The 24,640-nt window shown below is 49.8% G+C and overlaps 11 protein-coding genes across 11 annotated transcripts; 7 read left to right on the forward strand and 4 right to left on the reverse strand.

Annotated features, from left to right (window-relative positions):
* Positions 1 to 84: 84 nt before the first annotated feature.
* Positions 85 to 2,811, reverse strand: PC9H_007521 (uncharacterized protein; the record flags this gene model as incomplete). The annotated part of the gene is made up of 14 exons (XM_036777052.1): positions 85 to 678; positions 726 to 836; positions 893 to 951; positions 998 to 1,137; positions 1,189 to 1,340; positions 1,392 to 1,526; positions 1,707 to 1,824; positions 1,878 to 2,025; positions 2,076 to 2,145; positions 2,195 to 2,314; positions 2,372 to 2,400; positions 2,452 to 2,539; positions 2,601 to 2,670; positions 2,732 to 2,811. The coding sequence occupies 14 exons, from the start codon at positions 2,809 to 2,811 to the stop codon at positions 85 to 87; spliced, it is 1,914 nt and encodes a 637-aa protein (XP_036630672.1).
* A 266-nt stretch (positions 2,812 to 3,077) lies between these two features.
* Positions 3,078 to 5,030, reverse strand: PC9H_007522 (uncharacterized protein; the record flags this gene model as incomplete). Its single annotated transcript, XM_036777053.1, has 1 exon — positions 3,078 to 5,030. The coding sequence occupies one exon, from the start codon at positions 5,028 to 5,030 to the stop codon at positions 3,078 to 3,080; it is 1,953 nt and encodes a 650-aa protein (XP_036630673.1).
* A 404-nt stretch (positions 5,031 to 5,434) lies between these two features.
* ATG6 (autophagy protein 6) lies at positions 5,435 to 7,164 on the forward strand (the record flags this gene model as incomplete). Its single annotated transcript, XM_036777054.1, has 6 exons — positions 5,435 to 5,482; positions 5,549 to 6,312; positions 6,361 to 6,568; positions 6,625 to 6,713; positions 6,763 to 6,975; positions 7,026 to 7,164. The coding sequence occupies 6 exons, from the start codon at positions 5,435 to 5,437 to the stop codon at positions 7,162 to 7,164; spliced, it is 1,461 nt and encodes a 486-aa protein (XP_036630674.1).
* Positions 7,165 to 7,566: 402 nt separating this feature from the next.
* PC9H_007524 (uncharacterized protein) lies at positions 7,567 to 10,293 on the forward strand (the record flags this gene model as incomplete). Its single annotated transcript, XM_036777055.1, has 14 exons — positions 7,567 to 7,716; positions 7,767 to 7,891; positions 7,940 to 8,059; positions 8,118 to 8,294; positions 8,358 to 8,497; positions 8,551 to 8,705; positions 8,756 to 8,872; positions 8,920 to 9,067; positions 9,124 to 9,236; positions 9,287 to 9,484; positions 9,537 to 9,803; positions 9,862 to 9,982; positions 10,036 to 10,156; positions 10,209 to 10,293. 14 exons carry the CDS (start codon positions 7,567 to 7,569, stop codon positions 10,291 to 10,293), a joined length of 2,037 nt encoding a protein of 678 aa, XP_036630675.1.
* A 188-nt stretch (positions 10,294 to 10,481) lies between these two features.
* Positions 10,482 to 11,138, forward strand: ATP16 (delta subunit of the central stalk of mitochondrial F1F0 ATP synthase, atp16; the record flags this gene model as incomplete). Its single annotated transcript, XM_036777056.1, has 4 exons — positions 10,482 to 10,604; positions 10,664 to 10,817; positions 10,872 to 10,960; positions 11,010 to 11,138. The coding sequence occupies 4 exons, from the start codon at positions 10,482 to 10,484 to the stop codon at positions 11,136 to 11,138; spliced, it is 495 nt and encodes a 164-aa protein (XP_036630676.1).
* Positions 11,139 to 11,511: 373 nt separating this feature from the next.
* PC9H_007526 (uncharacterized protein) lies at positions 11,512 to 15,221 on the forward strand (the record flags this gene model as incomplete). Its single annotated transcript, XM_036777057.1, has 19 exons — positions 11,512 to 11,688; positions 11,739 to 12,563; positions 12,622 to 12,731; positions 12,782 to 12,826; positions 12,882 to 13,111; positions 13,161 to 13,237; positions 13,284 to 13,368; positions 13,421 to 13,436; positions 13,487 to 13,771; positions 13,824 to 13,860; positions 13,910 to 14,009; positions 14,058 to 14,139; positions 14,199 to 14,290; positions 14,439 to 14,477; positions 14,531 to 14,547; positions 14,597 to 14,755; positions 14,810 to 14,956; positions 15,007 to 15,053; positions 15,113 to 15,221. The coding sequence occupies 19 exons, from the start codon at positions 11,512 to 11,514 to the stop codon at positions 15,219 to 15,221; spliced, it is 2,679 nt and encodes an 892-aa protein (XP_036630677.1).
* A 115-nt stretch (positions 15,222 to 15,336) lies between these two features.
* On the reverse strand, positions 15,337 to 18,144 carry PC9H_007527 (uncharacterized protein; the record flags this gene model as incomplete). The annotated part of the gene is made up of 6 exons (XM_036777058.1): positions 15,337 to 15,515; positions 15,570 to 15,647; positions 15,699 to 15,773; positions 15,830 to 16,073; positions 16,124 to 17,378; positions 17,441 to 18,144. The coding sequence occupies 6 exons, from the start codon at positions 18,142 to 18,144 to the stop codon at positions 15,337 to 15,339; spliced, it is 2,535 nt and encodes an 844-aa protein (XP_036630678.1).
* A 151-nt stretch (positions 18,145 to 18,295) lies between these two features.
* On the forward strand, positions 18,296 to 18,775 carry PC9H_007528 (uncharacterized protein; the record flags this gene model as incomplete). The annotated part of the gene is made up of 1 exon (XM_036777059.1): positions 18,296 to 18,775. The coding sequence occupies one exon, from the start codon at positions 18,296 to 18,298 to the stop codon at positions 18,773 to 18,775; it is 480 nt and encodes a 159-aa protein (XP_036630679.1).
* Positions 18,776 to 19,131: 356 nt separating this feature from the next.
* Positions 19,132 to 21,147, forward strand: PC9H_007529 (uncharacterized protein; the record flags this gene model as incomplete). The annotated part of the gene is made up of 12 exons (XM_036777060.1): positions 19,132 to 19,164; positions 19,252 to 19,541; positions 19,595 to 19,800; positions 19,857 to 19,865; positions 19,918 to 20,093; positions 20,144 to 20,418; positions 20,476 to 20,550; positions 20,604 to 20,659; positions 20,710 to 20,769; positions 20,820 to 20,858; positions 20,912 to 20,984; positions 21,036 to 21,147. 12 exons carry the CDS (start codon positions 19,132 to 19,134, stop codon positions 21,145 to 21,147), a joined length of 1,404 nt encoding a protein of 467 aa, XP_036630680.1.
* Positions 21,148 to 21,366: 219 nt separating this feature from the next.
* On the forward strand, positions 21,367 to 23,105 carry PC9H_007530 (uncharacterized protein; the record flags this gene model as incomplete). The annotated part of the gene is made up of 7 exons (XM_036777061.1): positions 21,367 to 21,400; positions 21,454 to 21,677; positions 21,732 to 21,885; positions 21,937 to 22,167; positions 22,221 to 22,327; positions 22,377 to 23,024; positions 23,079 to 23,105. 7 exons carry the CDS (start codon positions 21,367 to 21,369, stop codon positions 23,103 to 23,105), a joined length of 1,425 nt encoding a protein of 474 aa, XP_036630681.1.
* A 38-nt stretch (positions 23,106 to 23,143) lies between these two features.
* PC9H_007531 (uncharacterized protein) lies at positions 23,144 to 24,585 on the reverse strand (the record flags this gene model as incomplete). Its single annotated transcript, XM_036777062.1, has 2 exons — positions 23,144 to 24,510; positions 24,558 to 24,585. 2 exons carry the CDS (start codon positions 24,583 to 24,585, stop codon positions 23,144 to 23,146), a joined length of 1,395 nt encoding a protein of 464 aa, XP_036630682.1.
* Between the last annotated feature and the right edge of the window lie 55 nt (positions 24,586 to 24,640).

Raw genomic sequence — 24,640 nt, forward strand, 5'->3', positions numbered from 1 at the left:
TTGTGGGATATCCACCGCGAAGATCACAATAAATGAAAGCAGAAATTCTGATCCGAATTCAAAAGCGTAGGAGGTCGGGAGCTGTTAACCCTTGCGCTTACTTTTGACGGGCGCATCGGGACGCAGTTTCAGCCTCTTTAATCCATTCATAGCATATTCTTTGGTTGTATCTCCCGAACTCAAAACTTTATTGGCTTTCGTCGACGTCCCTTGGGCTTGTTTAATCGCATCACGGCTCAGACAATAATCGATGTGCGCATTCAGGCCGGTGTTGTTGGTGGTGAGGACTTCATTGCAGATGGGACAGGTGTGCGTTTCTGGCGGAGTTGAGATTGTTGTTGACGGAGCTGCTATCGCCGCGCCATGACTACGACTGGGACCAGCGCTCTTGGACCTACTTCGGAGGGCTGGCGGATGTGACATCGATATACCTGGAACAGAGTTTGGCGGCCGCTTCCTAGTATGGGCTAGAGGTTGAATAATTTGCAGCTCTTCGTCATCATCGACATCGTGCTGAGAGGGGTCAATATCAGCCTCATCTTGCTCATGGAATCCTGGCATAACGTCATCGTCGTTATCGTGTTCTTGGTCAACCGATGCGTTGTCTGCTTCATCTTCGTCAATGTCGTATGCCTTCCTCTTACTGCCAGACGTTGCTTGCTGAGCGAGTCCAAAGAACTGAATAGGCGAGTTAGCACGCATCTATGGTAAGCCTCTGTACCTACGCGTTTGATCCCTTCTGAGGTCGATGCTTTCAAATCTTTGAGTTTGGTGACTCTGAGCCCAATTAGACGGATACTGATGGGGAGCTCTGGGAAGAGCAATTCTTTCCCCACCTACGTTGCAACTTGCGTCAGAATATGCAGGAGATATATAAATTAAGATTACTTACTGCAAAAAGCTCCTCCTTCTTGTTAACCCAATGGTTCAATGACTTTGCTCTAGTTAAGACTGATCAAGGAATGAATACACCGAAATACAAGAGGAACACACTTGCCTTGAAAGGTATCGAGCTTGAACTTGAGCGTAACTGTCCTACCCATCCAGCCACTGGATTCCATATCGCCCTCTAGCTCTGCAGCTACTTCTTCAAGTTTGTCAAGCATATCTTTCGTCGTCGACAATGGGGAGAATGTCCTGTGTAACCACTTAGCGCCGCTGTCACTTCCTACAAAGTTCTATGAGAACCTCTCAGCTCCTATACTCTTCCTTTCATTGCGCTCGTATGGCTTGACTTCGTTGCTAGCGATACCAAGGTATGTCCTGAGAAGGAAACGTAGTCCAAACTGTTTGTCCATTAGGTACAAGACAGCGCGGTGCGTATATATATCGCCACAAGTCTGCGTGTGGAGAATCAGAAAACCATTCGCGTATGTAACAAAAATGAATACCTTGACTCCTACAGACTCCAATAGTCGCTCGTTAACTCGCCCAATACCGGGCACTTTACGTATGGACAAGCCGCCCATGAAGTCAATGATGGTCTTGCTGTCGAACGCAAGGTGGTATTGGCCGTTGGGTTTATTCTACCATCGTGTTGAGGACGTGCAGCAGCCATCTGGAGGTGAGACTTACCTTGTCCGAGCATATCTAATCCGAGGTCGCATGGTTCAGGCTCATTTCCTTTAGAGATACAAGGACGCACTTTGGCAAGCATCTTGGTCAACGTGAGATAGTGCAAAAGTATTTCCGAAACTACCACACACCATATTAGGCGCGATCCCAGCACTAACAGTCAGATTGGTTTCGGCATGCACCGTTCTCCTTATTTCCTCCACGCACTCATCCGGATTAAGGTTGTGCTTTTGAAGGTACGGAGTAATACTGTCGAGGCTTCAGCAAGGAGGACGAATTGAGGGTGGAATTGAGATACAGACTTTAGATAGCCTTCGTCACATCCTGCAGCGCTAAGACGAGGATCATAACGCCGTAGGATCGTGAACACCTTGTTCGATTCTTCATTGTACCATTCATAATGTGATCTCAATAGAATAAGCTCGGGGCACAACTTCTTGGCAATGAAACCTGGCAAATGCGATTAGCCCTCGCCTTGGGCCCACAAAACTGACTGTTACTCGGCATTCCCGATCGCACGCCGTATTTTCTAGCTTCATAAGAGGCCGTACTGATGACGCCCCCTCCCACCTGTGGGGAAATGGGTCGATCGTGAAGGGGTTGTTGTTTTGGTGCTCACCGAAAAAGGCTTCCCTTTCAAGGTGGGGTTGTGCAGCAATTCTACGTTGGCAAAGAAGGCGTCCATGTCGAAATGGACTATGACTTGCGATAAGTCTCGTCCGTTCTCTAAGTCTACTATCTAGTATCGTCGTCAGAGCAGATGAATATATCGAATGAAACGCCGAGGCAAGCTTACGAGTTTATCAACATGATGTTCAATCTTGGCTGGACCCGAAGTTAACTCGATATGACATTTGCGTGGTAGCGGAGGCTTACTCAAATCAACACCCTCAATTGCCTCGTCTCTGAGCTTCAGGATTCGTGCAATCCGTTCCGTCAGGTCTTTGTCCTTCCTCTTCTCGTTCTGCGCAATCATTTCTAGGTCAGAGACATGGCTACTAAGGTAAGCAGCGTGTTGTATTTGCCTCATAGAACTTCGATCCCTTCGACGCTTCGGCAATGATGCGGTTTATCTCTGTCTGGTCCTTGGCAAGCCTTGTGAATTGAGGGTTGGATTAACTTCTACACCGGAATCAGGGAAATAGACAGAGCTAACCCAGCTTTGCCTGTTGAAGGCCCTGCAAGCCGCTTAACAAGGCTTTCCGTCAACTGCGAGGATGCTACCGGGTGGTCCATGGGGAGCGAATTACAATTTCATTTCAAGCAAACGCAGTGGCAGAACTGAGTCCAAGTACCTCTGAGATACGCGTCTGATTCGGAGTCCATCACATGATCCACGCGTGATGAGCATTAATAGGAGTGTTAATAGGGGTGTGTATACAGAAGGTACAGAACATAAAGTAGAGCAATAACGGCTAGTATCATAAGTAGAACTGCAAGCAGCTCGGGTGGAGGCCGGGTTAATAATCAAATAGGGCTAGGCAACGGCCATAATTTATATTTCAGGCCATTCTTTGGATATTGATGCAAGCATGGGTAGTGTCCCATAATTCGTCTGGGCCGGCTTTGGAGAATGAGTTATCGGTCACCGCCGTGGCGGCCGTCTGCAGCGATAGCAGTGGTCCTTGCTCGATGACGCTCATCGAAACAAACGAAGTGGTGACAAACAACTTCAGGAATCCAGAGTCAAGTGGTTTCCCGTGCTTTAGTTCGAAGGACAGGGCCTCGGAGCCAGCGCCGCCAGTCCCAACTTCCAGTCGGCTAGACTTAGGTAGTGGAGGGGCCTTGGATTTCGCATTTGGATGGTACAGCATGGTGATTCCGTAGCAATTGGGGTCCATATACACGAGTGAGGGCCATAAGTCGACCTGACTGTTGTTAAGCATGACGACACTGTAGAGTGCGTCTTTCTCGTAGTCGATTTTGGCCTGGCCATCCTTGAGGAGATTCGTGCCAGTTTTACGCCAGGAGATGGGATCTAGCTTGTACAACTCCATCTGAACGAGGTTGCGGAGCGGACTTTCGGGGTTCCGTCGATGTAGGTGAAGGTGAAATCGGGCTGCTTTGTCCAAGAGACTAAGAGCGCCCATAGTGTTGTCGATTCTGACAACGCGTCTGCAAAGGGACATAAGATCATCGTGGTGCTCAATGTGGGCGGAATTCCCTGAGAATCCAAGGGATAGATGAGCTTGACTGGAACGGACCCGGAGCAGGTTCATGGTCCCTTTTGTATCTGTCTCGTCGTCAGTAAGTTTCGAAGGAATGTGCCGGGACAGCCTGCATATTCGGAGGAGAGAGGTGAGTGTCTTCTTCAAGTGAATTCGAAACGGCGGTCGATTGTGCCACTTTCGAATCTTAGCCCAAGCGCGTCGAGGGGAATGAAAGCCTGGCGTTGACGGTTTGCATACGGACCAGGTAGGGTGCACCTCTAGCACTTTGAGGCCTGTGAGTACGGCGTTGAGCGACCCTCGGATGTTGTGGTGATGAAGTGTGAGTTCGCTGCCTAGAACAACACCGTGAATGGAGCCAACCTCGACTCTGAGTCGTTTCTCTTCGTCGAGCCCAGCAGGGACGAAGCGTGCGTCTGGCACGAACGGAACACCGTTAAATAACACCCGTTCTTTGTGTCGCCCGGCGCACATAGGCACCTGGTTGGCCGACATCATGGCAGCCAAACGATTTACGAGCTGCGTGTAGGTCAAGTTGTGGAGTTGGAGGGTGGCGCTTGCTTCCAGCAGAGCGGCTGTGAGTCTGCCACCCTCCTTGCCCTCCGCAGCCCCTTCTCCAGGGCGACAAGCAGCGATTAAGACATGAGTAGGAGCGTCAACTCGATAGAACCCGTTGTTACGGGCTGGCTTCTGAGCCGACGCTCCGCCCCATAAACCACTCAGCAAGTCAGATGAATCTGATTTAGGGGAGGGCGTCCAGCGCAAGCTGCGTCGCTCCCGTAGCAACTCCTTCGTTTGCCGAGGAGAGAAGCAACAGTCAAGAATAAGCGTGACGTTATCGCCCTTCGCTTTGCAAAGCTCAGTCAAGAGAGCCTGCATGGACCGGTCAGATATGCCGGCGTTCCGACCAGTGGAGGCTTTGGTGTGATGGTCGTGAGGACACAAAACCTCGACGGTGTCCGTGAGTGACGCGCGAGATTCACCCTCGAACCAGTTTTTGGGCGCAGGGATGACGCTACCATGACCAGCAAAGTAGATAAGAATAGCATCCCCACGTTCTATCGCGGGGTTCCGCACGAGGTGAGACATGAAGCGATCCTCGATAGCAGCTTTCGTCGCTTTGTGGTCAAGCAGCATACAGATTTGATCTTTGGGGACACAGAGATCATGAGTGAGCCATGCTTGGACTTTCTTCGCGTCCTGTACGCATGATTCTAGGTTCCAAATTGAACCCGATTTGTACGCGTCGATGCCAACGATGAGGGCGAACAGACGAGAGCTTGGCATCTTTGAAGAGGAGTGTCGGGGGATAGTTAATGGGATGATATGGACCAGCCGGTAGATATTCAGGTGGGGAAGCTAGTTAAAAGCGAAGGTTTTTGACTTGCCCCAGCCTTTCCGTGCAGTTTATAAGGAATGCAGTCCACGCTACAGGCATGCGGCTTGGCATGTCGACCGAATAGGAAGAGTACACTCGGTGGAGTTCATTGGTCGGAGCCAGTAGGTTAATGAGCCATTTCCCGGGGAACATTCGAGCACGCAGGGCGATGGGCTGAAGCAGGATAGCTGAATAGGGTGTGCATCAAAGATACTGTGCAGTCCGCTGCAGCACTGGAAATGGCGAACACGCGCCGTGACCGTGATGACAGGGGCTCGGGCGTCTATTCACCTTCTCTAACCCAACACCGACCATGAGCTTCAATGGCCTTCTGTGCCAGCAATGCAAAGAACCGCTGCAGGTACAATTGCACCCAAATATTTGTAGAAAGGCTCTTGCGTATTGATCATTATCGGGTGCGTTTCAGCTAGATGCCTCGTTAATCGACTTGGCCCCTTCTGCGTATGACATGATAGTGGCGTCCTTGCCACCGGACAAGTCAACACATGCGAACCCCGCCTCGGAAACTGAGCAACTTGCGCGGCTTACATCTCCCTCATCCTCCTCGGCGAAATCTGTCTGGCAGCACTCCAAGAATAACACTCCTTCTGGGTCTCTTCCTCGTGCTCAAGGCAAACACACTCAGCGAGGCTCGCTTCCCAATGAGTCCTTTGTGCTCCTCCAGGACAGCATCGTTCGCACCATACCGCCTTCAATGGTTTCCCCGACAAGATCGAAAAGAAGTTCGGTGACGTCTCCGCGGGCAACTTCTTCACTGAACGTTGAACGACAAGCTACGGAGCCGGAGCATCCCAACCCGGCACCTTTGACACATCACCTCAGGTCTACCTTGCGCCTGTTCAATCTTCTCTCATCACGCACTGACATAGACCATCCGCTCTGTGACGAATGTACACAAATAATATTAGCCTCGCTGCAGCGGCAGTTAGATGAAACAAAGAAGGAACGGGATGGCTATATTGCTTTCGAGAAGGAGGTCAGGAAAGAGAGGGATCGTGATGTGCAAGGATTGAGCAAAGAGGAGATGGAGAAGAAGATCGACAAATTGGGAGATGAGGAGCGGGCGGCCGTTGAGCAGCTCAAAGCAGCCGAACGAGATAAAGAGAAGCTAGAGGAGGAACTGCGCGCTCTTGAAGCCGAAGAAATGGCGTTGGAGGAGGAGGAAGCTGAGTGAGTGAAACGGACGGGACCGATGGATCGTACTTACGCTCGAGATAGATTCTGGCGAGCTCATAATGAGCATCTCTTAGCCGCCGATCAGCAAGCAGCTCAACTGGCCGGACTGCGTGCCGCCTATGCTGCGGACTCGGCTACGCTTGAAAGGCTAGAGCGAGCCAACGTCTACAACGATGCCTTCTGTATAGGCCACGACGGAGTCTTTGGTACTATCAATGGGCTACGTCTCGGACGTGTGCCAGGCGTACCAGTAGGGTTCATTCAATGTCGGATTGTCTTCGTGGAAATGAAATATCAAACATGCAGGTTGAGTGGGCCGAGATCAACGCTGCATGGGGACAGACCATCCTATTGCTCTATACCATCGCCAGAAAGCTGGATTATACGTTTGAGAAGTAGGTCTCCACATTAACGGACAATTCCAGCCGTTCTCATCCATTTTAGCTACCGATTAATTCCCATGGGCACGTTCTCCCGTATCGACAAGACCACTGGTGACAAGGCTACCTACGAACTCTATGGTTCTGGTGATCTACACCTCGGACGTCTACTGCACAACAGACGTTTCGATATCGCCATGGTAGCGTTTCTCGATTGTCTAAAGCATCTCATTGACCATGTCAAATCTCAAGACCAGACGGTAGAATTTCCTCATCAGTCAGTTCAAAGCCGCCATGAGATACGTAACACTGACAGGCTTTGTGTAGAATTGTCAAAGACAGAATTGGAGATGTATCGGTGAAAATGCAGTTCAATCAAGAGGATCATTGGACTAGGGCATTACGACATGTGTTACTCGCGTTGAAGATTTTACTCAAGTGGACGACTAACGGGTCCAATGGCTGAATTATCGCATATTAATACTACTACTGCTCAGGACCGCATAGTATCTATTAGGAAGTAAATACATTGTTTGTGTCGATTATGATAGACAAGCTAGACTTCACTAAAAGTGGAAGCCTTCGTCAGCTTGACCACTACATTCGTAATCGCTCGTGATTGGATTCGTATGGTCCCCCATCTTATGTCTATTCCCGCACAGGATTTTGCCAGCTGGCTGCTCCTTCCTTATCGCCAGTGGACTTAGGTGAGTATTTTTCTTTGTGTGGAAAGATGTTGGCGATTTCGTCGGTCGGCCCGGTCTACATATTGGCTTGGTAATCCCGACAGCGTCTTACCAACACACTTTCTGAAGGCTGGCACAAATGGCTGACTGAAGTTCGAACCAACAGTTTCTGCGCATCAGCGATGGGTCTTCTAGCTCTGGGAACCCCTCTGCCTTGGAATGAGGCAAAGCGATATGCGGACCATGTCCGCTACCACGGCATCACCCAGTTCCTCCATACATGGAATAGGCTGAAGGAGAGGCAAGGGGACGAATTGCTTTGGGGCGACGAGGTACGCATTGGATCGGGGTCGGAACATCAAAGCTATAACGCAGTGTTCAGATTGAATACATGGTCGTCGTCCTTGAAGATGCCGCCAAGTCTGCGAGACTATCTTTGCGCCAGACTGAAATACTCGACAAACTCAGCCGCATCGTAGATAACATTAGTTCGGAATGCCCAAAGTCGTGAGTAGATTGTCTATGGAACGACCTCCATTTGCTGAAGGAATGCAGCATTTCCGTACCGACGTTCCACCCGGAATACGGGCGCTATATGTTGGAGTCTACACCTGGGTCACCGTATACCGGCTCCATCCCCGACATCCTGTCCGTAGAGGCCAATATGCGCTACAGGTAGGGACGTTATTCACCGCGATTAGTCCGGAGTTTGACCGTGTGGTGCAATGGCTAGGCGCAATTTGGCTCGCAAACACTTGAAGTCAAATGAAGTTCCCCTCACGCTGACCTCTTTTCCGCTATTGGGGATTCCAGGTCAATTTACGGAGCCGTACTATGACCCTGTTGGCGCTATATCGAGCCATAGTTTGTTTCTTCCTCAGGAAATAACAAATCCGCATGCGCGGTTCCCGTATGTGTTTCATAACTTTATGTCTCTGTATGTTGGGAATGCGTGCTAATCGTCTCTATACAGGACGCTTACGGCGAATATTAGACAGCGACGGGGCTCCAAAGTTGCCATAAATCTGCCATTGTTTGTAGACGCTAAGACGCCTCAACCATTCGTAGACCCTGCGATCCCATGGGAGCGCGACATATACCCAGAGGATTCAGGTCAAATTTCATGATTGTACAAAGGCGGTTAGTGCACTAAACTTTGGCCACAGATGCGAAGAACGGAGCGGCCCTTGCAGACCACATTTACCTCGATGCAATGGGCTTTGGCATGGGATGCTGCTGCCTCCAATTAACGTTCCAAGCTTGTAATATCGATGAAGCCCGACGAATGTACGATGCATTAATACCCATAAGTCCTATCCTCGTGCGTACACGGCGCTGATGTCGTGCCTTCTGTGTTGACGCTGCCTGTAGCTTGCTTTGACCGCTGCGAGCCCCGTATGGCGTGGATACCTTGCTGATGTTGACTGTCGATGGAACGTTATTGCCGGCAGCGTCGACGATCGTACTGACGAAGAACGCGGATTAAAGGTTTGTGTCGCCAACTAGCTTTCGGAGGATCCCTTACGCCCCTGTAGCCTTTGAGAAATAGCCGTTTTAGAATTCCGAAGTCACGCTATGACAGCGTCAGCCTCTATATTTCCAACGACTGGAAAAATAGACCGGATTACAACGACATTTACACTCCTTACGATGAGGCGATTTTCAACCGTCTGAAAGATAATGGTGCGTTAGTAAATGGTTTAAGATAGTTGGGGGATTAAGATGGACCGTCAATCCAGGAGTTGACAGTTTGCTGGCCAAACATATTTCTCATCTTTTCATCCGCGATCCTCTCGTCGTGTTCACCGAAACCATCGATCAGGACGACAAGTCCAGCACCGACCACTTCGAGGTGCGTTTGGAGATCAGCATCCAGTGAACGAGGCTAACCCACTCTTCTAGAATATACAATCGACGAACTGGCAGACCATACGTTTCAAGCCTCCTCCCGCCAACTCTCCAATAGGCTGGCGTGTGGAGTTTCGCAGTATGGAAGTCCAGATGACGGACTTCGAGAATGCGGCTTTCGCTGTGTTCGTGGTGCTCCTTACACGAGCAATCTTAAGCTTTCATCTTAATTTCTATATCCCCATATCGAAGGTAGCTACCGTACGTTTTACGTCTATGCTGCACTGAAGCCGTACGAAACTAGGTAGATGAAAACATGGCCAGGGCCCAGCTGCGAGGTGCCTCTGCGTTGGGAAAGTTCTACTTCAGGAAGAACGTTCACACTCAAGGCAACAGCGGCCCGTCCAGTGGATCGGCTTCGCCTGTCAATGGCAACGGTTCTCATCCAGTGAAGGAGAAGAAGTTGAGGAATTGTTTCCCTGCGCCACCACACCCGGAGAATGGTATCAACCATGAACCCGTGGAAAGTGAATACGAAGAGATGTCGATGAAGGAAATCATGACTGGCAAGGTATTGCCGTCTAAATGTCCCAATGACTGTCAATCAGCTTCTGATATCTTGCTCACAGGGAACAAACTTTCCGGGACTGCTGGGATTAGTATCAGAATACCTGGACACTCTAGATATTCCAACCGATGAATTGCGGAAAATCAACGCGTATTTGGACTTTATCCGTTTGAGGTCTACAGGTCAGTGAGGCAGCATACTAGAGTTAACCACCATGAAGTTACATTCTCCGAAGGACAACTGCAAACACCGGCCTCATGGATCCGAGACTTTGTGCGTTCGCATCCCGATTATAAGCAGGACTCGGTCGTTAGCCAGGCGATAAACTATGATCTATTGGTTGCTGTTGACGAGATGTGAGATTCCACTTGCTTTGTGCAGTTGTTCGTGCTTACGTCAACTTCACAGTGAACGGGGAGTGCGTAGTGCTCCTAGCCTTCTACCGAAGAAGTATAGAGGAGGCCATGCTGACCAAGGTTCAATTGGAATCTAAGATATCCTGTTGTTTATTCCTAAAGTATAATAAATAGAATATGATACGTGTTTTCTTGCTGTGCCTTCGTTGCTCGTCCGTTGTGAATGGTCTCCCCTATTCTGTCTCCTATGTACTTTCTCACGTGGCTCATCAGCCTTTCCCGTGTCGGAATTTTGCGGTTCACCCAAACTTGACTATCCTCTTCAATGTCTTCCCTCCGCCTTGTTTCGGCCGCTGCAAGACGCGTTCCGTCGTCGTTTGGAATTGCTAGGCGCGGATATGCTGAAGCGTCCGACAAAATAAAACTTTCTCTGGTCCTTCCCCACCAGGTTCGCCATTCAGAACAAAAAGCCGCATATTTCAGAACCTTAACTCCTCCTTAACACAGGCAATATTCACGTCGACTGAGGTGGTTCAGGTCAACATCTCGGCTGCTACGGGAGACATGGGTATCTTGGCCAACCACGTCCCCTCGATCGAGCCTCTCCGTCCTGGCGTAATTGAAGTTGTGGAATCTGCTGGCGGGTCCAAGAAGTGGTTCGGTGAGCATCAAGAGAGTATATCCATCATGTTCCTGCTCTCATTCCTTGTTAAAGTTTCTGGCGGCTTCGCCACCGTGCATCCCAACAACAAGCTTACTATCAATGCTGTCGAGGCGGCACCGTTAGAAGACTTCTCCGTTGAGGTACGTTTCATGACATCTCACACTTAGCGCTTTGCCTCATGTTGCCCAGGCCATCCGGACCAATCTTCAAGAGGCCCTTCGCGTGGCATCTGGGAACGGTTCGGAGGAAGACAAGTTGGAGGCGCGCATCGAAGCTGATGTCTACGAGGCGCTGCAACATGCCGTGTCATCCAAGTAGTCTAGCTGTACACGCGTTATAAACTACTCCCTTGGATCATATTTTGCAACATAGATGCTTCGACGCCCTGCATATATTCTGCATGGTACCGTCCGGCTTCATCTCGTGCTGGGGAAATGGAAGCACTCCGACATCAGTGATATGTGACACGAGCGCTTGTGGTGTGTTCCTCTGCATGGAAGCGTTGAAATATATAGATGCAATCTTGTCTCTCCACGCCTGTGTCTCCAAATTGTTTGATACATCATATATCGGCGGCAATGTACCTCCTCGTGTATCTGGTTTGGCGTCTTCGCACGACCGACCTGCGGTGGGACCACCAACACCCCAGTAGCTGGCGCAGCAAGCACCTCGTCCTGCTTTCCTCACCCACATGAACACCCCCAGAGACTGGACGGATTTTTCGGCCCTGGACCCAAACTCGAACTCCGTTATAGCAACCTACTTCGAAGTGGCACGCGCACTTCGCGAAGAGAGTCGTCCCAGCCGCGGGGGGAGAAAACCCTGGTTGACCTCTTTGGCTGCCAACATCTTGGGGAATGACGAGGCGGTGCGTATCCCCTGGTTGGCCAATGGATATGTCGATTGAGACGTTACCAGCATAATATAGCCGTCGCATGGCTAAAATCAGCATTCACGGCGTCTGATAAGGACCTTAAGAAGGCCCAGCAGTTTAGTCAGAGGCTCTGTTCTCCTCGACGCCTGGATAAAGATTCAGTGGCCATCTTCGTGGATGCGTGGTGGATCTTTTCTGAGAACCAAGGTGGAACCCTGGTCGCCGACTTCCTAAACAAGAAACGCAGGGAAAGAGGATTTGTCGACGATCTCAACTTTATTAAACAAATTGGAGGTCAGTTGCAAGATTCTGCCAATGCAGAGGCCGTCAATGGGCAGTCCCCAGCCAAGCGTTCGCATGCTAGGGATCCGGGACCCGAGACATCCCTCCCCAAGAAAACGAAGGTGGTCAACCAGCCCTCCAAACGGCAAAAGAGGACAAGCGGGAAGCGGAAACGTTTCCTACAACCCGATAATATCTCGAGCACTGGGGGATCCGTCACGAACGCGCTGGTCAGACCATCGCGTGCTGATATTAAACTTGAGGGCGCTGAGCCGGGCCCCTTGCCAGTTACCACAAACGCGGCTAGTGAAGGGGCTTCTATACAACAGCGTCCACATGTACTCTCAGACCTCAGACCGCACCTACCCCAGCCTTTTTCTGTCGGACCTTTACGCCAAATGGCTTCAGTGCTGGACACGCATGAGGAAGTACCGCCAATGCCGAACTGGATCATGGATGACATCGATATAGAGCAAACTGGCGATCCCAACGCTGCCAGCGCCTCCATACCAGACAACGCACTGCCTACGACTGGTCAATCAGCACCAAAGCCTTGCCTCCAAATCAAACCTCCTTTGTGGGCAGTGGTAAGTGGCCGTTAGAAACTATACCTCTCATTGAACTGATATTGATTGATAACGGTAGTCTCGTCAAGAAGTATGCGAATCGTTCGATTGGTTTAGGAGCTATCAAGGGGGTGTTTATCATGCGAATGGCTTTGCCAAAGGCTATTTGCTGAGTGCGTTTGCTGCTAGGTACGCCATTAAAGACGTGCGAACGTGTTCTTATAGTAAACGTTGTGCAGTCGGGACATATTTCATCATGGAGGGCAGGTTATCATATCTCACGGGTTCGTTGGAGAGCTTGAGTCAGATGTGCAATCTTATTCACGAAGTTCTATACAGCGGTGGAAAGTGGGAAAGTCAACATATGACGCGCGGACAAGTCGAAACCCATTTAGCCGACGACCAACTCGCCCAAGACAAGTCTGTAAGAGCCCTGATTGCGAATTATAACAACAAGCGACCGTTGGTTCTCTTGATTGACGACAAGTATGCTTTATTTCCGTTTAATTTATCTGCGTCCGGAATTACCTACGCAGTTCTGGGCTTCTACTTTATATCCGGCTATTGGGGTGAGTTGGGGTATGTACGCCGTATCTCGACGTTGACATATTTCCACAGCGGAATACCAGAAAGCATCGAATGAGAGAGGTCGCGTTGTCAGGTACAAATTCGCCTTTCAATGGTGTAGTAATCAGGTGAGCTTGCCGTCCTTAGCCAGATTCGACACTGACCATTTGAAAGGGGATACCTTGGTGGTTACACCCCAATGCGTCTACTACTCCCTCTACTCATATCGATCAGGGCTCTATCATTCTGTATCAACACGGTAGATGCTGTCACCGCTTCGTTTCACACTAGTGTACTTACCCAATGTGCAGTGAAGCAGGAACGGATGTACGACACGACCTCATGCCGACCATGGGCCTTTCTAAACTGTGTTTTAGGTGTCCCCGATGCCAGACCCACTCTCCGAGTGTATATACTCAATGGATGTGCTTGAAACCAGATTGTTCCGCATTCTGGATCAATCAGCACGGAAAGTCACCAGCTGAGGATTGTTTGACATACGACGACGAGTTTCTCAAACTCGCCCCTGAACCACCATGCCCGTATCGATCGGTCGACCTCATCCCTCACCGGCCCCAGCCTCGCCCTACGGACGGGATTACAACAGATTATGTGTATACTAGAGGTTGGCGCTGTCCAAGTTGCAACAGGCTGGCTTGTAGGCAAGTGCCTCAACCCTACGCTCTTCAATTTCTTACATTCGTTCATGTATAGATCAAAATGGGAGCAATGGGAGTGCCCGAGTTGTGGCGTAAGCTTGGACACTTACACATTACCACTGTCGATAACCAAGGATTTAGTGGTCGCTTCCGGTCCAAGGAAGAACGCGAAAAGCCAGCGAATTGCGAGGCATAAAAATGGATGTCGGTTTCTACGACCATGCAATCACCAATGGGTCAGGTGGGTGGTCAAGCAATGCCGTTGGCTACTGAGAGACAATCCAAGCAGGCATTAAGCAAGGCCCCTCAGTTTCCTACATGTCTAACGGAGGCCAAGGACACTACCAAGCCTTTGAATTACCCCAACAGAGGTAAGGGCGTGTCCTTAAGTATATATATATATATATATACTTACTAAACTAATTTCCAGAGGTCGCATTGTTATCATTCACGGGTGTCTTCCTTTTGGGAATGTGGACGCTGATCACATCTTCGAAGAATATCAAAAGCATGCATCAAGTGGTCAGTTACCCTTCCGACGGTGGCCACTCCGAGCGGTAAGCTACACATCGCGCCGTTGTCGTTCGTCTATTTACACCTTTTTAGCATAAATGTACAGTTTGAACCCTCTTGTCGTGTCGTCCGCCATTTGACTCACCTTGAATCTTAGTGAGGGGCACAATGTTAACTCATTATTTTTCCCAGAATGGTATTTTCTCTCTTATAGCTTTCCCAAAATCCGACTGATACACTTCATTCAAGCGGGTGCCCCATACCAGGTCAGTTCATCACATCCATCACCGGAGTCCTCGCATTAACAGACCGCAGTATGTTGGGGGGGCAGACAACACCATTCCCTTTGAAAATGCGCCAGTCGTTTCAAAGGCTCGTGACCTCATTCAGGCAAGGCTTCGGCAGGCCTTGAATATTCAAATAGAATTCAACGAAGTGCTGTCATGCGCGTATATGTGCAAGCAGAAGATGGCGGTATGACTTGACTTCTCTTTCATAGATTATTGGCTCATCAAACTTGGCTTCAAGTTCCACAGCGATGCTGAGAAGGGGCTAGGTCCTATTGTCGCGGGTCTATCCCTTGGAGCGCCAGCGTTGATGCACTTCCGACCATGTAGTAGATTTGAACCCGACGTTAACAAGCGCGGAACCATTTTATCACTAATACTCCGACATGTAGGTACAATTCTGCCAGTCGAACACACGCCTGCTAACCGCGATTCGAGGGTGATATCCTATTAATGGACGGCAGCGAAGTCCAGCAGTTTTATGAGTCAGTCCTCAAATTCACCCTTTGATCCGGGCTACCTTCTGAACTATGGCACGCTTTAGGCACACCGTGGTCCCAGCAAACTTCCGGATAGCAGCCACGGCAAGACTTATCTCTCCTGAGAATGCAATGGACGGTTCGGCCAAGAGGGCCATCAAACTCGAGGCTTGAGATCTGAGAGCCCATGTTTATGACTATTGAGGACGCTAAAGCCCTTCGAAGGCTAGTATATAAATTATGCTCTTACATGCTGTGTCGCTACTCCTACATACCATTGAAGTATATATTAACGGGCGAAGTGCAACCGTCCGGGATCGATTTCCGCCGGTGCACGTTTTGAGTAAAATGAGAAGAGTTCAGCAATCTGGTTCTCCATCGCTTTCTTCTCATTGTGCAGCCGTTGGACCTCCTTGGTCATCGTTACGACCTCTTTGTTCAGCTCGCGCTTGAATTGATCGACGTGCACTAAGGTTCAAGGTTATCTCTGGACCGTACTGACAATGTCCGGGATATCCTTACTTTGTACGTTGATTTGGGTAGCTTCTTTCATTGCTTCGACGAAGCGCAGCCGCTCACCTCGAATCTCGGAGGAGACCTCTGCAGACAGTGTCAATTCAACGACTGTTAAGAAAGATAACGTATCCATACCATGGACCAAGGTACTCAGCATAGCTTCGTGGTCTCGCCTTTGTTGGTGCATGATCCCGGCAATGAGATCGTGGGCTACAATAGGAGCGACTTGAGTTCGGTTAATCTACAATGGTCGTGATGTCACTCACGAGCGTTCACGTTTCCTTGCCTCTGCTCGTTTAACAGCGCCATCATATTGTGGTGAATGGTAGCTACGTTCTCGTCTCGCGTACGCGTCTCAAGTATGAATCGGTGAATATCTTCGCGGAGACCATCGTATGGCGAGCCCCGAGCATCGGCTGTACTGCATCCCATCGACTGGCAAAGGGCCTCAACGTTGGCAGCAAGACCTTGTATTTGTGTTGTGCCATTGGACACAAATGCTTCAAGCCACTGCATGCATGTGAGCACGGATTCGTTCATTGTCAACATGATGGACGTACCGAGTTGAGTTCATTCAAGTAGCGTACGCTATCGGCTTGCTGATGGATCTGAGATGCACGATCAGTGATATCAGCTCGCAGTAAGCCGACTAGTTGCTCCAGTTGTGCGTGTTTCGTAGGGTCATCTGTCTGGGGTGGTGCGTTGCGCTGAGTTTCGATCAGTGTATCAAGCTTGTTGAGGATAGTAGACGAGTTCTGAATTTGCGGCGCGGCGCTCGATGTTGTCGCGGTCAAGATGTTGTCCAATTTCGCAATCTGCTCACGTCTGGATGAATCAAGTCGCTGGGCTAACTCTCGTAGAGAAAGCAACATTTCTGAAGATTGAGAGTCCCTTTCGGAAGGTTGATTAAAAAGTCCGTCGAGTTTTGCATTTATGGCCTCAAGGAGATGCTGGCCAGTGTCCGCGTTATTTGCACATGTTCGAGGCTGAGAACCAGAGACGATTTCCTTTGTCCGCATGGAGTATGGAGGTAGCCCAGATATCTGAACGGCAGCATCACCGTCACTGTTTCTGCGAGGAACATCGATGTCGACGACAGGGACATAATCTTGTTGCCTAGGGATATCTTGAGTGGTGATTAGAACAGCTTCACTTGAGTACCGATCCTCGTCATTTCCTTGTCCACGATAGTAATCTAGGATATTATTGTTGGCGTCGTATGGACTCAAAGGGGTGACATCGTCCTGTTTGGGAACCTTCAGCTTTTGCGGACTTGGCAATCTCGAAAACGCCGTAGGCGGAGGCATCCCAGTATCTTTGGTTGGACTTTGGATTTGAGCCAGACGCTGCTTTACAACTGAGAGGGAACCCAAATTGGCGATGGAAGGGCTCCTGGATCGCAGATGACTGGTATCAGAGGAAGTTGTGCCCGAGGAAGTAGACAGAGAAGGGCAGCCGTTTGCAATCACCAGAGGTGGGAGTAAGCGGTGATTTGCTACAACGGTTGATGCTTGGGATAGAGGCCGGGGACCGCGGCCAAGGTTAGAGTTCTTCGAAGGCAAGGGGGGTGGTAAATATGACAAAGGCTGCACAACTTCCATTGGCGGAAATTCATGAGATCGGCTTCCTTGTGGTAGATTTGATATATTGTGAGCAGCCTCGGGGCGTTGTGATGCATGAGTCTGGTCGCCTTGAGGTAAAACTGATATAGGTTGAACGGCATCCTCGAACGGTTGAAAATCAAGAGCTCGGTCGCCTTGGCCAAGTAAGATGTTCATTTTCCGCGTCGAACCATGAAGCGATATAATTGCGTCCCTGATGATTGGGTTGAATCAACATGATGAACGACACAGAATATTTGGGAGATGAAAGTATACCAAATTGTGTCTATCCACATCGCTCTTTCCTGAGTGGTAAAGCAGGCAAACCTTTCAGTCGGCTTTCCATCATAGATTAGTTCGAATGCCCTGAGATCTTCGACGTGACTGGTTCCAATGGAGGTCCGATCCGGTAGGTACTTGGAGTCAAATTGGCTCGACCGAACCTCGATACATTGTAGCAGGGATATTCCGGAAGAATCTATCCCGTTTTTGGCTTGCGAATGACAAAGAGATATGCTTGTCAGCCCCATGGTCGCTGCGCAGGGCCTCCAGACCGAGTCCATAGGATCTGTTGAGAGATAAAGTAGCTTTCCAGAAAGACAAGGACACTTTGGAGGTGGTGTAGGCGGTCGAGAAGGTTGTCCAGAATATTCCGCGTTGTAGAGGCTAGTGGTATCAACCCTCCGCGATGGTAGACCTCCAGAGACGGGGCGTAGCACAGGACTTTCTGAATCATGGCGAGAACTGATGGCTCGCGCTCCCTTCTTAAACGCGGTAACAACATTTTGGAGAGATCGTCTCAGCGGCGACTTGTCTTTTTTCATATGAATCTCCTGCCGAGGCGGGGTCCGAGGCGGCGGGGAAGCTCTGCTAGTGCGGCGACCAGTTCTTGGGCTTCCTATGGACTCATAGCGATTAATTAACTGTTGCGCAGATGTCTGATGCTGGATATGGGCACTTGATGTGTATCTTGACCCCATGAATTGTTGATTCGGAGATGAACTGCTGTGGGTGATGGTGGATGGTTTGGAGACAGGGGGTTCAGAGGGGTAAATCAATGATCGGGCGCTAAGCGGGGCAGCGGGCCGCCAAACGCCTTCACTCCACCGACTTCAACAGTTTTCGACAGCAATGGCTAGTACGACACTTAACTCACCGCCCGAAGTCTCCAGCACGCCAACGGGCGCTCCCATAGCAGCCATTATTCCCGTCGTTTCTGCCTTCGCGTCGCTGCTCGCTTCGACTTCAAGTATCTTATTCTGGCACCTTTGGACGCTGGCAAGCTCGCTCTATCGGTTCTCTCCTCATCACCCCATAATCTACGTATCGCTACCCGTCTTAAGGTACCTCTTCGCCCCATTTGCCGTGCTCTTCGAGATCATTCTCGAAGCATTCATATGGACGCCATGGAACCTCGCCGTAGGCGCTCTGGAAAACCTCTACCCCATCTATGTTCTGTGTGGCATTGCCTGCCTTGTAGGGTCCTTTGTAGGCCTGTTCGGCCGGCTAGCTTCCGCTGTCCTCGTCGGTATGGTGCTAGAAGATTCTGAGTCGAAGCCTCAGCCAGTTGTTCAAGAAGATGAGAAGGCGGCTTTGCTTGCCCACCAGTAAGCTTGCTGCATAAACGCTCAGCTTTTCTCGAGCTCATTGCTCTACAGAGGATAGTGATTGCAATTGTATATTAGAACAATGGGGATGAATCGCCGGTGGCGCTAATCCATCCTGGTTTTATTGTGATCTTGACCACGAATCGACTGCATGCACCCAAATAAGTACCTGTCAGACCACCTTTTTCCAAGCAAGCTACATAAATCAACCTTGCTCCATTTGATCTTCCTCGCAATGCATCACATCGACCCCAATGAGAAGTGGAAGCTTATGCCTGGTACTACTTCCAACTACAGAGTTTGAGTGCCTATAAGTTGCACAAACGCCGACACCCTCACAGCATTCCCTGTTCCATACACATGCAGTCCACCTCTATAAACGAGATCCCCCTAGTCAGTGGGCGTGCCATAGCTCAAGGAGCTTCTACTAACATCCTTCATTTATAGATTCGCAAAGAGCTAGAGGCCAGCTTCCGCCAGGGTGTTACTCAATCCCTTGAATGGCGCCGTCACCAACTATTGCAGCTCGCTAAAATGGCCCAAGACCATGCTGAGGAGTGGCTCCAGGCAATCGCAGCTGACTTAGGGCGTCCTATCGCAGAGACTCACCTCATGGAGATCGGGCCCGTGGTAGAGCGTGCCGTCGTATCTGCTGCTCTGCTTGAGACTTGGGCTGCACCTGAAGTCTTCACAAATGTCGTCCTGGACTGGCAAAAGTCTTGGAAACCCACTGTCTACAGAGCCGCCAAGGGAGTTGTACTTATCGTCGGGCAAGTGTGCTACCCCGATGGTTGTTGATAAACATGGATTGACTAACTGCTAGGCCTTGGAATTACCCTATGATTCTCATCCTTCAACCTCTCTCTGGAGCAATCGCTGCGGGTTGCTGCGCTGTTGTAAAGCCTTCTGAGGTTGCTCCCCGTTTCGCCTCGCTGCTTGCTAAGCTCCTTCCCCGATATCTGGATCCGTCCGCCTTTCGGGTTGTCCTGGGAGGACCAGATATAGGTGCTCGTATGATGGAATATCGCTGTAAGACGCGTTTCTGAAAGTGATGACGAGTCCTAATAGATCGCATTCAATTCTAGGGGATCATGGTCTGTCCATAAACCTGTGGTATCTTTGGTGGCTGACGCACATCGTTGATAGTCTTCTTTACTGGAGGAGAGAAAATCGGACGTATCATCGCAGCAGCAGCCGGCAAACTTCTGACTCCAGTCACTCTGGAACTCGGAGGCAAGTCGCCTGTTATAATCGACTCCAAGTATGATATTAAGTTGGCCGCCAAACGAATCCTCTGGGGGAAAATCGCCAACTGTGGTCAGGTGCGTCAAGTGACAAAACACGAGAGAAGTGTGCCTAACTTTAGTTGTAGCTCTGCGTCTCTCCTGATCATGTTTACATCGCTCGAGAGAAACAGGAAGAGCTTATCGCAGCTCTCAAAGAATGCTGTCATCAATTCTTCCCCGACGGTGCTCTGGGTTCTGGGTCAATCGGGCACATTGTCAACGAAACGCATTTCAATAGACTCAAAAGCCTCTTAGCACGGACACAGGGCACCATCGTCCTAGGCGGACAAACGGATGATAAATTAGGGATGGAACCGACTATCGTTGCAGAGGTCACTGCAGATGATTCCTTGATGGAAGAGTGAGCATATATCACGAACGAGATGTCTAATCGTCAACTCACTATCAACCGTAACAGAGAGTTGTTTGGACCCATTTTACCTATCCTCCCCGTGAATAGCATAGAAGATGCAATTAGCCGGATCAGATCAGGGTGTGTGCTCTGTTTCAACACGCGGTCTTCCATGCATTCTGACTTTGAAGTAGGCCTCACCCTCTGATGATGTATGTATTCACGAACGATCAAGAAATTAAGAAAAACGGTCAACGAATTCTTCCTCGCCCCGATTTTTCTTAGCTGAACCAGTCGTAGTCCTCGCAAACACAATAAGTGGACAAATCACCTTCAACGACACGCTCTCCGAGCTCGCGGGTAAATCTTTGTTCGTCCGTTTCAATGCCTTCCTAAATATCTGTTCCTAGTTAAAGAGCTGCCATTCGGTGGCATCGGTGCTTCAGGATGTAAATATCTTTTCTTTCTGTGCTATGCTTGTATGCCTGACCTCGTCGAACAGCCGGTTACTATAATTCGCGTTATGGTTTCGACACTTTTTCTTATCTCCGGAGTTCGATTGATATGCCTCGCGAGTAAGTTGAAGATACCCCGACTGTTGGATATACTCTGAGAATAATATGTAGTGCCGAGCAGTCCCTAGAGTTCCGATATCCGCCCTTCACCGAAGAAAAGGTCGCCTTCTTGAGAACGACAACCTTCATGAATATTCCGAGTAATCTTCAAGTTAATAAGTAGTGGAATCTACGTGAACTTTACGATATCTACTACCGATTTGTGCAGTAGTGTGGTTGTTCCAATTGTACCTCTTACCTCGTCATTATTAAATGTCATTATTCTGTCGCTCTCTTTGATCACGTGGTGAACGCGACGCGTTTCGGGCCCGACGCGTCCACGCTCTACATTTCCTCCACCAATTTCAGCATACAGCTTCCATCAACATTGGATGCACAAGAAATGCGAGCCACTTTGGATGCGCGGGCACTCAAACGTACGTGGGCCAACCATTCATGTGGCAAGCACTTTGCTCATTCAGGGACATAGCATTCACCAAAGCTTTGCATTGCTTGTCTAAGTACGGCGACGACCTGACAATACATGCTACCGACGAATGCTTGACACTTTCCACGACAAATTCATCGATGTCTGCATACTGCCGATTCAAATATGAACGGCAGTTTTTCAGCAAGTATACGCTAGGCTCGCAAAGCAGTGCATTTGCGACGAGCCATGACGCAACGAATGTTACAGGGCAACTATTGACGAAGGTCAGTTTGACAGTAATGATGCTCGCGGTCACTCGTAATAAAGGGCGCGTGTAGTCGCTTCTCTCAATACTCAGGCACAGAACTGTAGAGAAGACCGTGGACCGCTGTGAACTATCCATCATCGAAGGAGATACATCGGAGCAGAACGACGACGGCGAAGAAGATAGCCTGGAGAGTAGATTGACTGTCCGCCTACATTGCAAGCATGGTATGTCGCGTGTCCATCTCTATGCATATATACTTAGGCATGGGCCGGCAGGCATAGTCAAAACACATCGCTTGATTCTGCAGATTCCAAGTGCCATGATGGCGCCAGGTTCGCCGGATACTGATAACGAGTCACATCTCACAATTGGTCCGAGAGCTGTGAAGGACATGCTGGAGCACTTTCCCGTAGCTAGGGGTACGAAGTCGGACCCGCAACTCGTGTGGAGCTTCAAAGATACAGAAGTAGAAGTTAAGAGCCTAGAGACGTCTTTGGATTCAAAAGGTCAGGTAGTCGTGCTACTCGAGCGCTCGTCCTAGCCTAACATATGTATCTAGGGCGCTCTCAGCTGTCTACGGAGCTTTCTTTAAGTGCTGATGAGTTTGACACGTACGACGTATACTCATGTCCTACTACTATCGCTTTTCACCTTCGAGAATTCATTGTGAGTGTACTAGCGAGTCCGCACCCCTCAGCTGACGTTTTTGTGGCAGGCTACGATAGCATTTGCCGAGTCTCTAGGTCTTGCACTAGATATTCGATTCACAGACCCGGCGAATCCCCTTTTCATTGATGTCGAAAGCGATTTGGCCGAAAGTTTATTTGTTATATCAACCAGCCAAGTACCTGGTCAGCCCTTCCAACCAAGCCAAGCCCAGCCCTTGAATAATAGAAGCAATAAGCGCGAGAGAGAAGGAGATGCGGCGGAGCATCCAAACAAGTACAAGAAGCCGATGAAGGCTGCACAGCGCGATACAATACCCTCAGCAAGGGCCTCTAGCTCGACCCCCCTTCCGCAATCTCGTCATGTTAGTCGAGCTTACGAAACGCCGTGCACCCCAGGGCCCTCAAACCGTCCGGAAGGCCCGCATCGAGATCCCCTCTTCTTGCCAACTTCTTCGCAGCTGTCCGTGGCTGAAGAAGCAGCTATCAGGTCATCAGGTCTGGGCATAGAAGACATGGATAGGGCAACGTTCGAAGCGATGATGGACGGCGATGCCGAAGAAATTGGGCCAGAGCTCGCAAATAGCCAAGCAAGTTTCACGCTTGGAAGCGACCAGCCGGACAGTTTTGAACTTGTTGAAGACGTGGAGATGGCACCATCTCAGTCTGAGTCCATCACCTCCCGCTCATCACATAAGGTATCTGAACTTGTATGGTGGTCTTGTCTGTGGTATTGATCGAGACATATACAGGGATTCAAGCCTCTTTTCGAAGACTAATGTTACATTTCGTTCAAATTCTGGTGCGAATGTCCTTTCTAGAAGATGACATCGTCATCATCTAGGTGTACCAATCCTTCTGGCCATTGGTCGAGCACAGCGAACGTCTCTACTTCCACGTACTTCTGCCTTTCCAACGTTTCAAGAACACCCGAGGGCAACCTGGTGCCGATGCGCAATTTTGAGAGGGGAAGATTCATATCCGCCCGAGCGACGACCATATCGTACAACAATTCCTGTTCGTCCGATGCATTGAGGATGAGGTGCAATGTCTTCAAGTTTGGCCAGATGGGGGTAGATTGTGGGTTTCCCAGGAGTTCCACGATGATGGGCGTGTTGAAGGAAGTACTGTACACAGTAAAATCCGTGATATCAGGAAAGGCTTCGCATACGGTGTGATAGCTTGCTTCAGTGAAGTCGCATTCGTGGAACACAAGTTTGCGAAGTATGGGAAAGCTCTGGTGACTCGAAGGCCAGAATGCAGCCAAATCGGCTTCGCGAGCTTCCTTCAAGTACAAAGAATGCACGCGCGGGGCGGAAATATGACTGAGAACAACGTTGAATATCCAGCCTTCCGTACCCCATAGTCGTAATGACCTCAGCTGCGGCAAATTCATGCCTTGCGAGGTTTGTGGGGATTGAGTCGGCCAAGTCATGAAATGGATGGGTTCGCCGTACAGGGATAGATTGGTGAGTGACGGGGAAGCAGTCAAAATAGACTTCATCAATGGATAGGCCATTGTGATCGCTTTCGTGAGTTCGAGATGGAGCGTCGTGACAGCGGTCAAGGGGGGGCGAAAGTAATAAGGTGCCATTCCTCGTAGACGAACGAACTTCAGTTGAGGCGCCCCCGATTTCATTATCTGGATGAAATCCGGTTGCATCTTCGGGTGGGAGCGACAGGACTCAGCCTGATCTACACACAGCGAGAGGTGTTCGATTGGCCCATTGGGTATTGGGAAATTCTCCAAGTGCTTCAGGAAGGGGTGATAGTGTTTGGCGGTAGAGATATTGATCACTGCCTGCCGCCAACCTCTGTCGTTGTGCATCACAAGGTCGATTAAGACCTGGGGCACCAAGTCTTTCCACGACCAGTGATCGAGTCGTATGTCGGTAGGACATGTTTTCGATCGGTCATGATATGTTTGTAGTTCTGTAATCGTTTTTCTCGGGATGATGTCGATGCGTCTCCATAGACTACGGGTGCTGAGGGCAACGTGTCTCCAGTGTTGATCGACATGTGAAACCAGCACCTCAAATTGCGGCGATACTACTGCGGCCGTATCGAAGGGCAAAGTTGGATGCACGGGTATTTGACCCACGACAAAGATATGTGAGAGTATCTCGTCGGGAATCAGGGATATTGGTGAGCAATTAGCGGAGACGGGATCTGAAGGGTCATATACTATCAGTGTTTTCAGTATTGCAAGAAATATCACTAGTGTTGCATACGATGTGGGGCAGGGTTTGCCACCTGCATGTCAGAATGGAATCGTGCAACTGCTCTGTACCATCATGGTGGGAATGGTTTATAT

Source organism: Pleurotus ostreatus (assembly GCF_014466165.1).
Source record: "Pleurotus ostreatus strain PC9 chromosome Unknown scaffold_5, whole genome shotgun sequence".
NCBI classification, from domain to species: Eukaryota; Fungi; Basidiomycota; class Agaricomycetes; order Agaricales; family Pleurotaceae; genus Pleurotus; species Pleurotus ostreatus.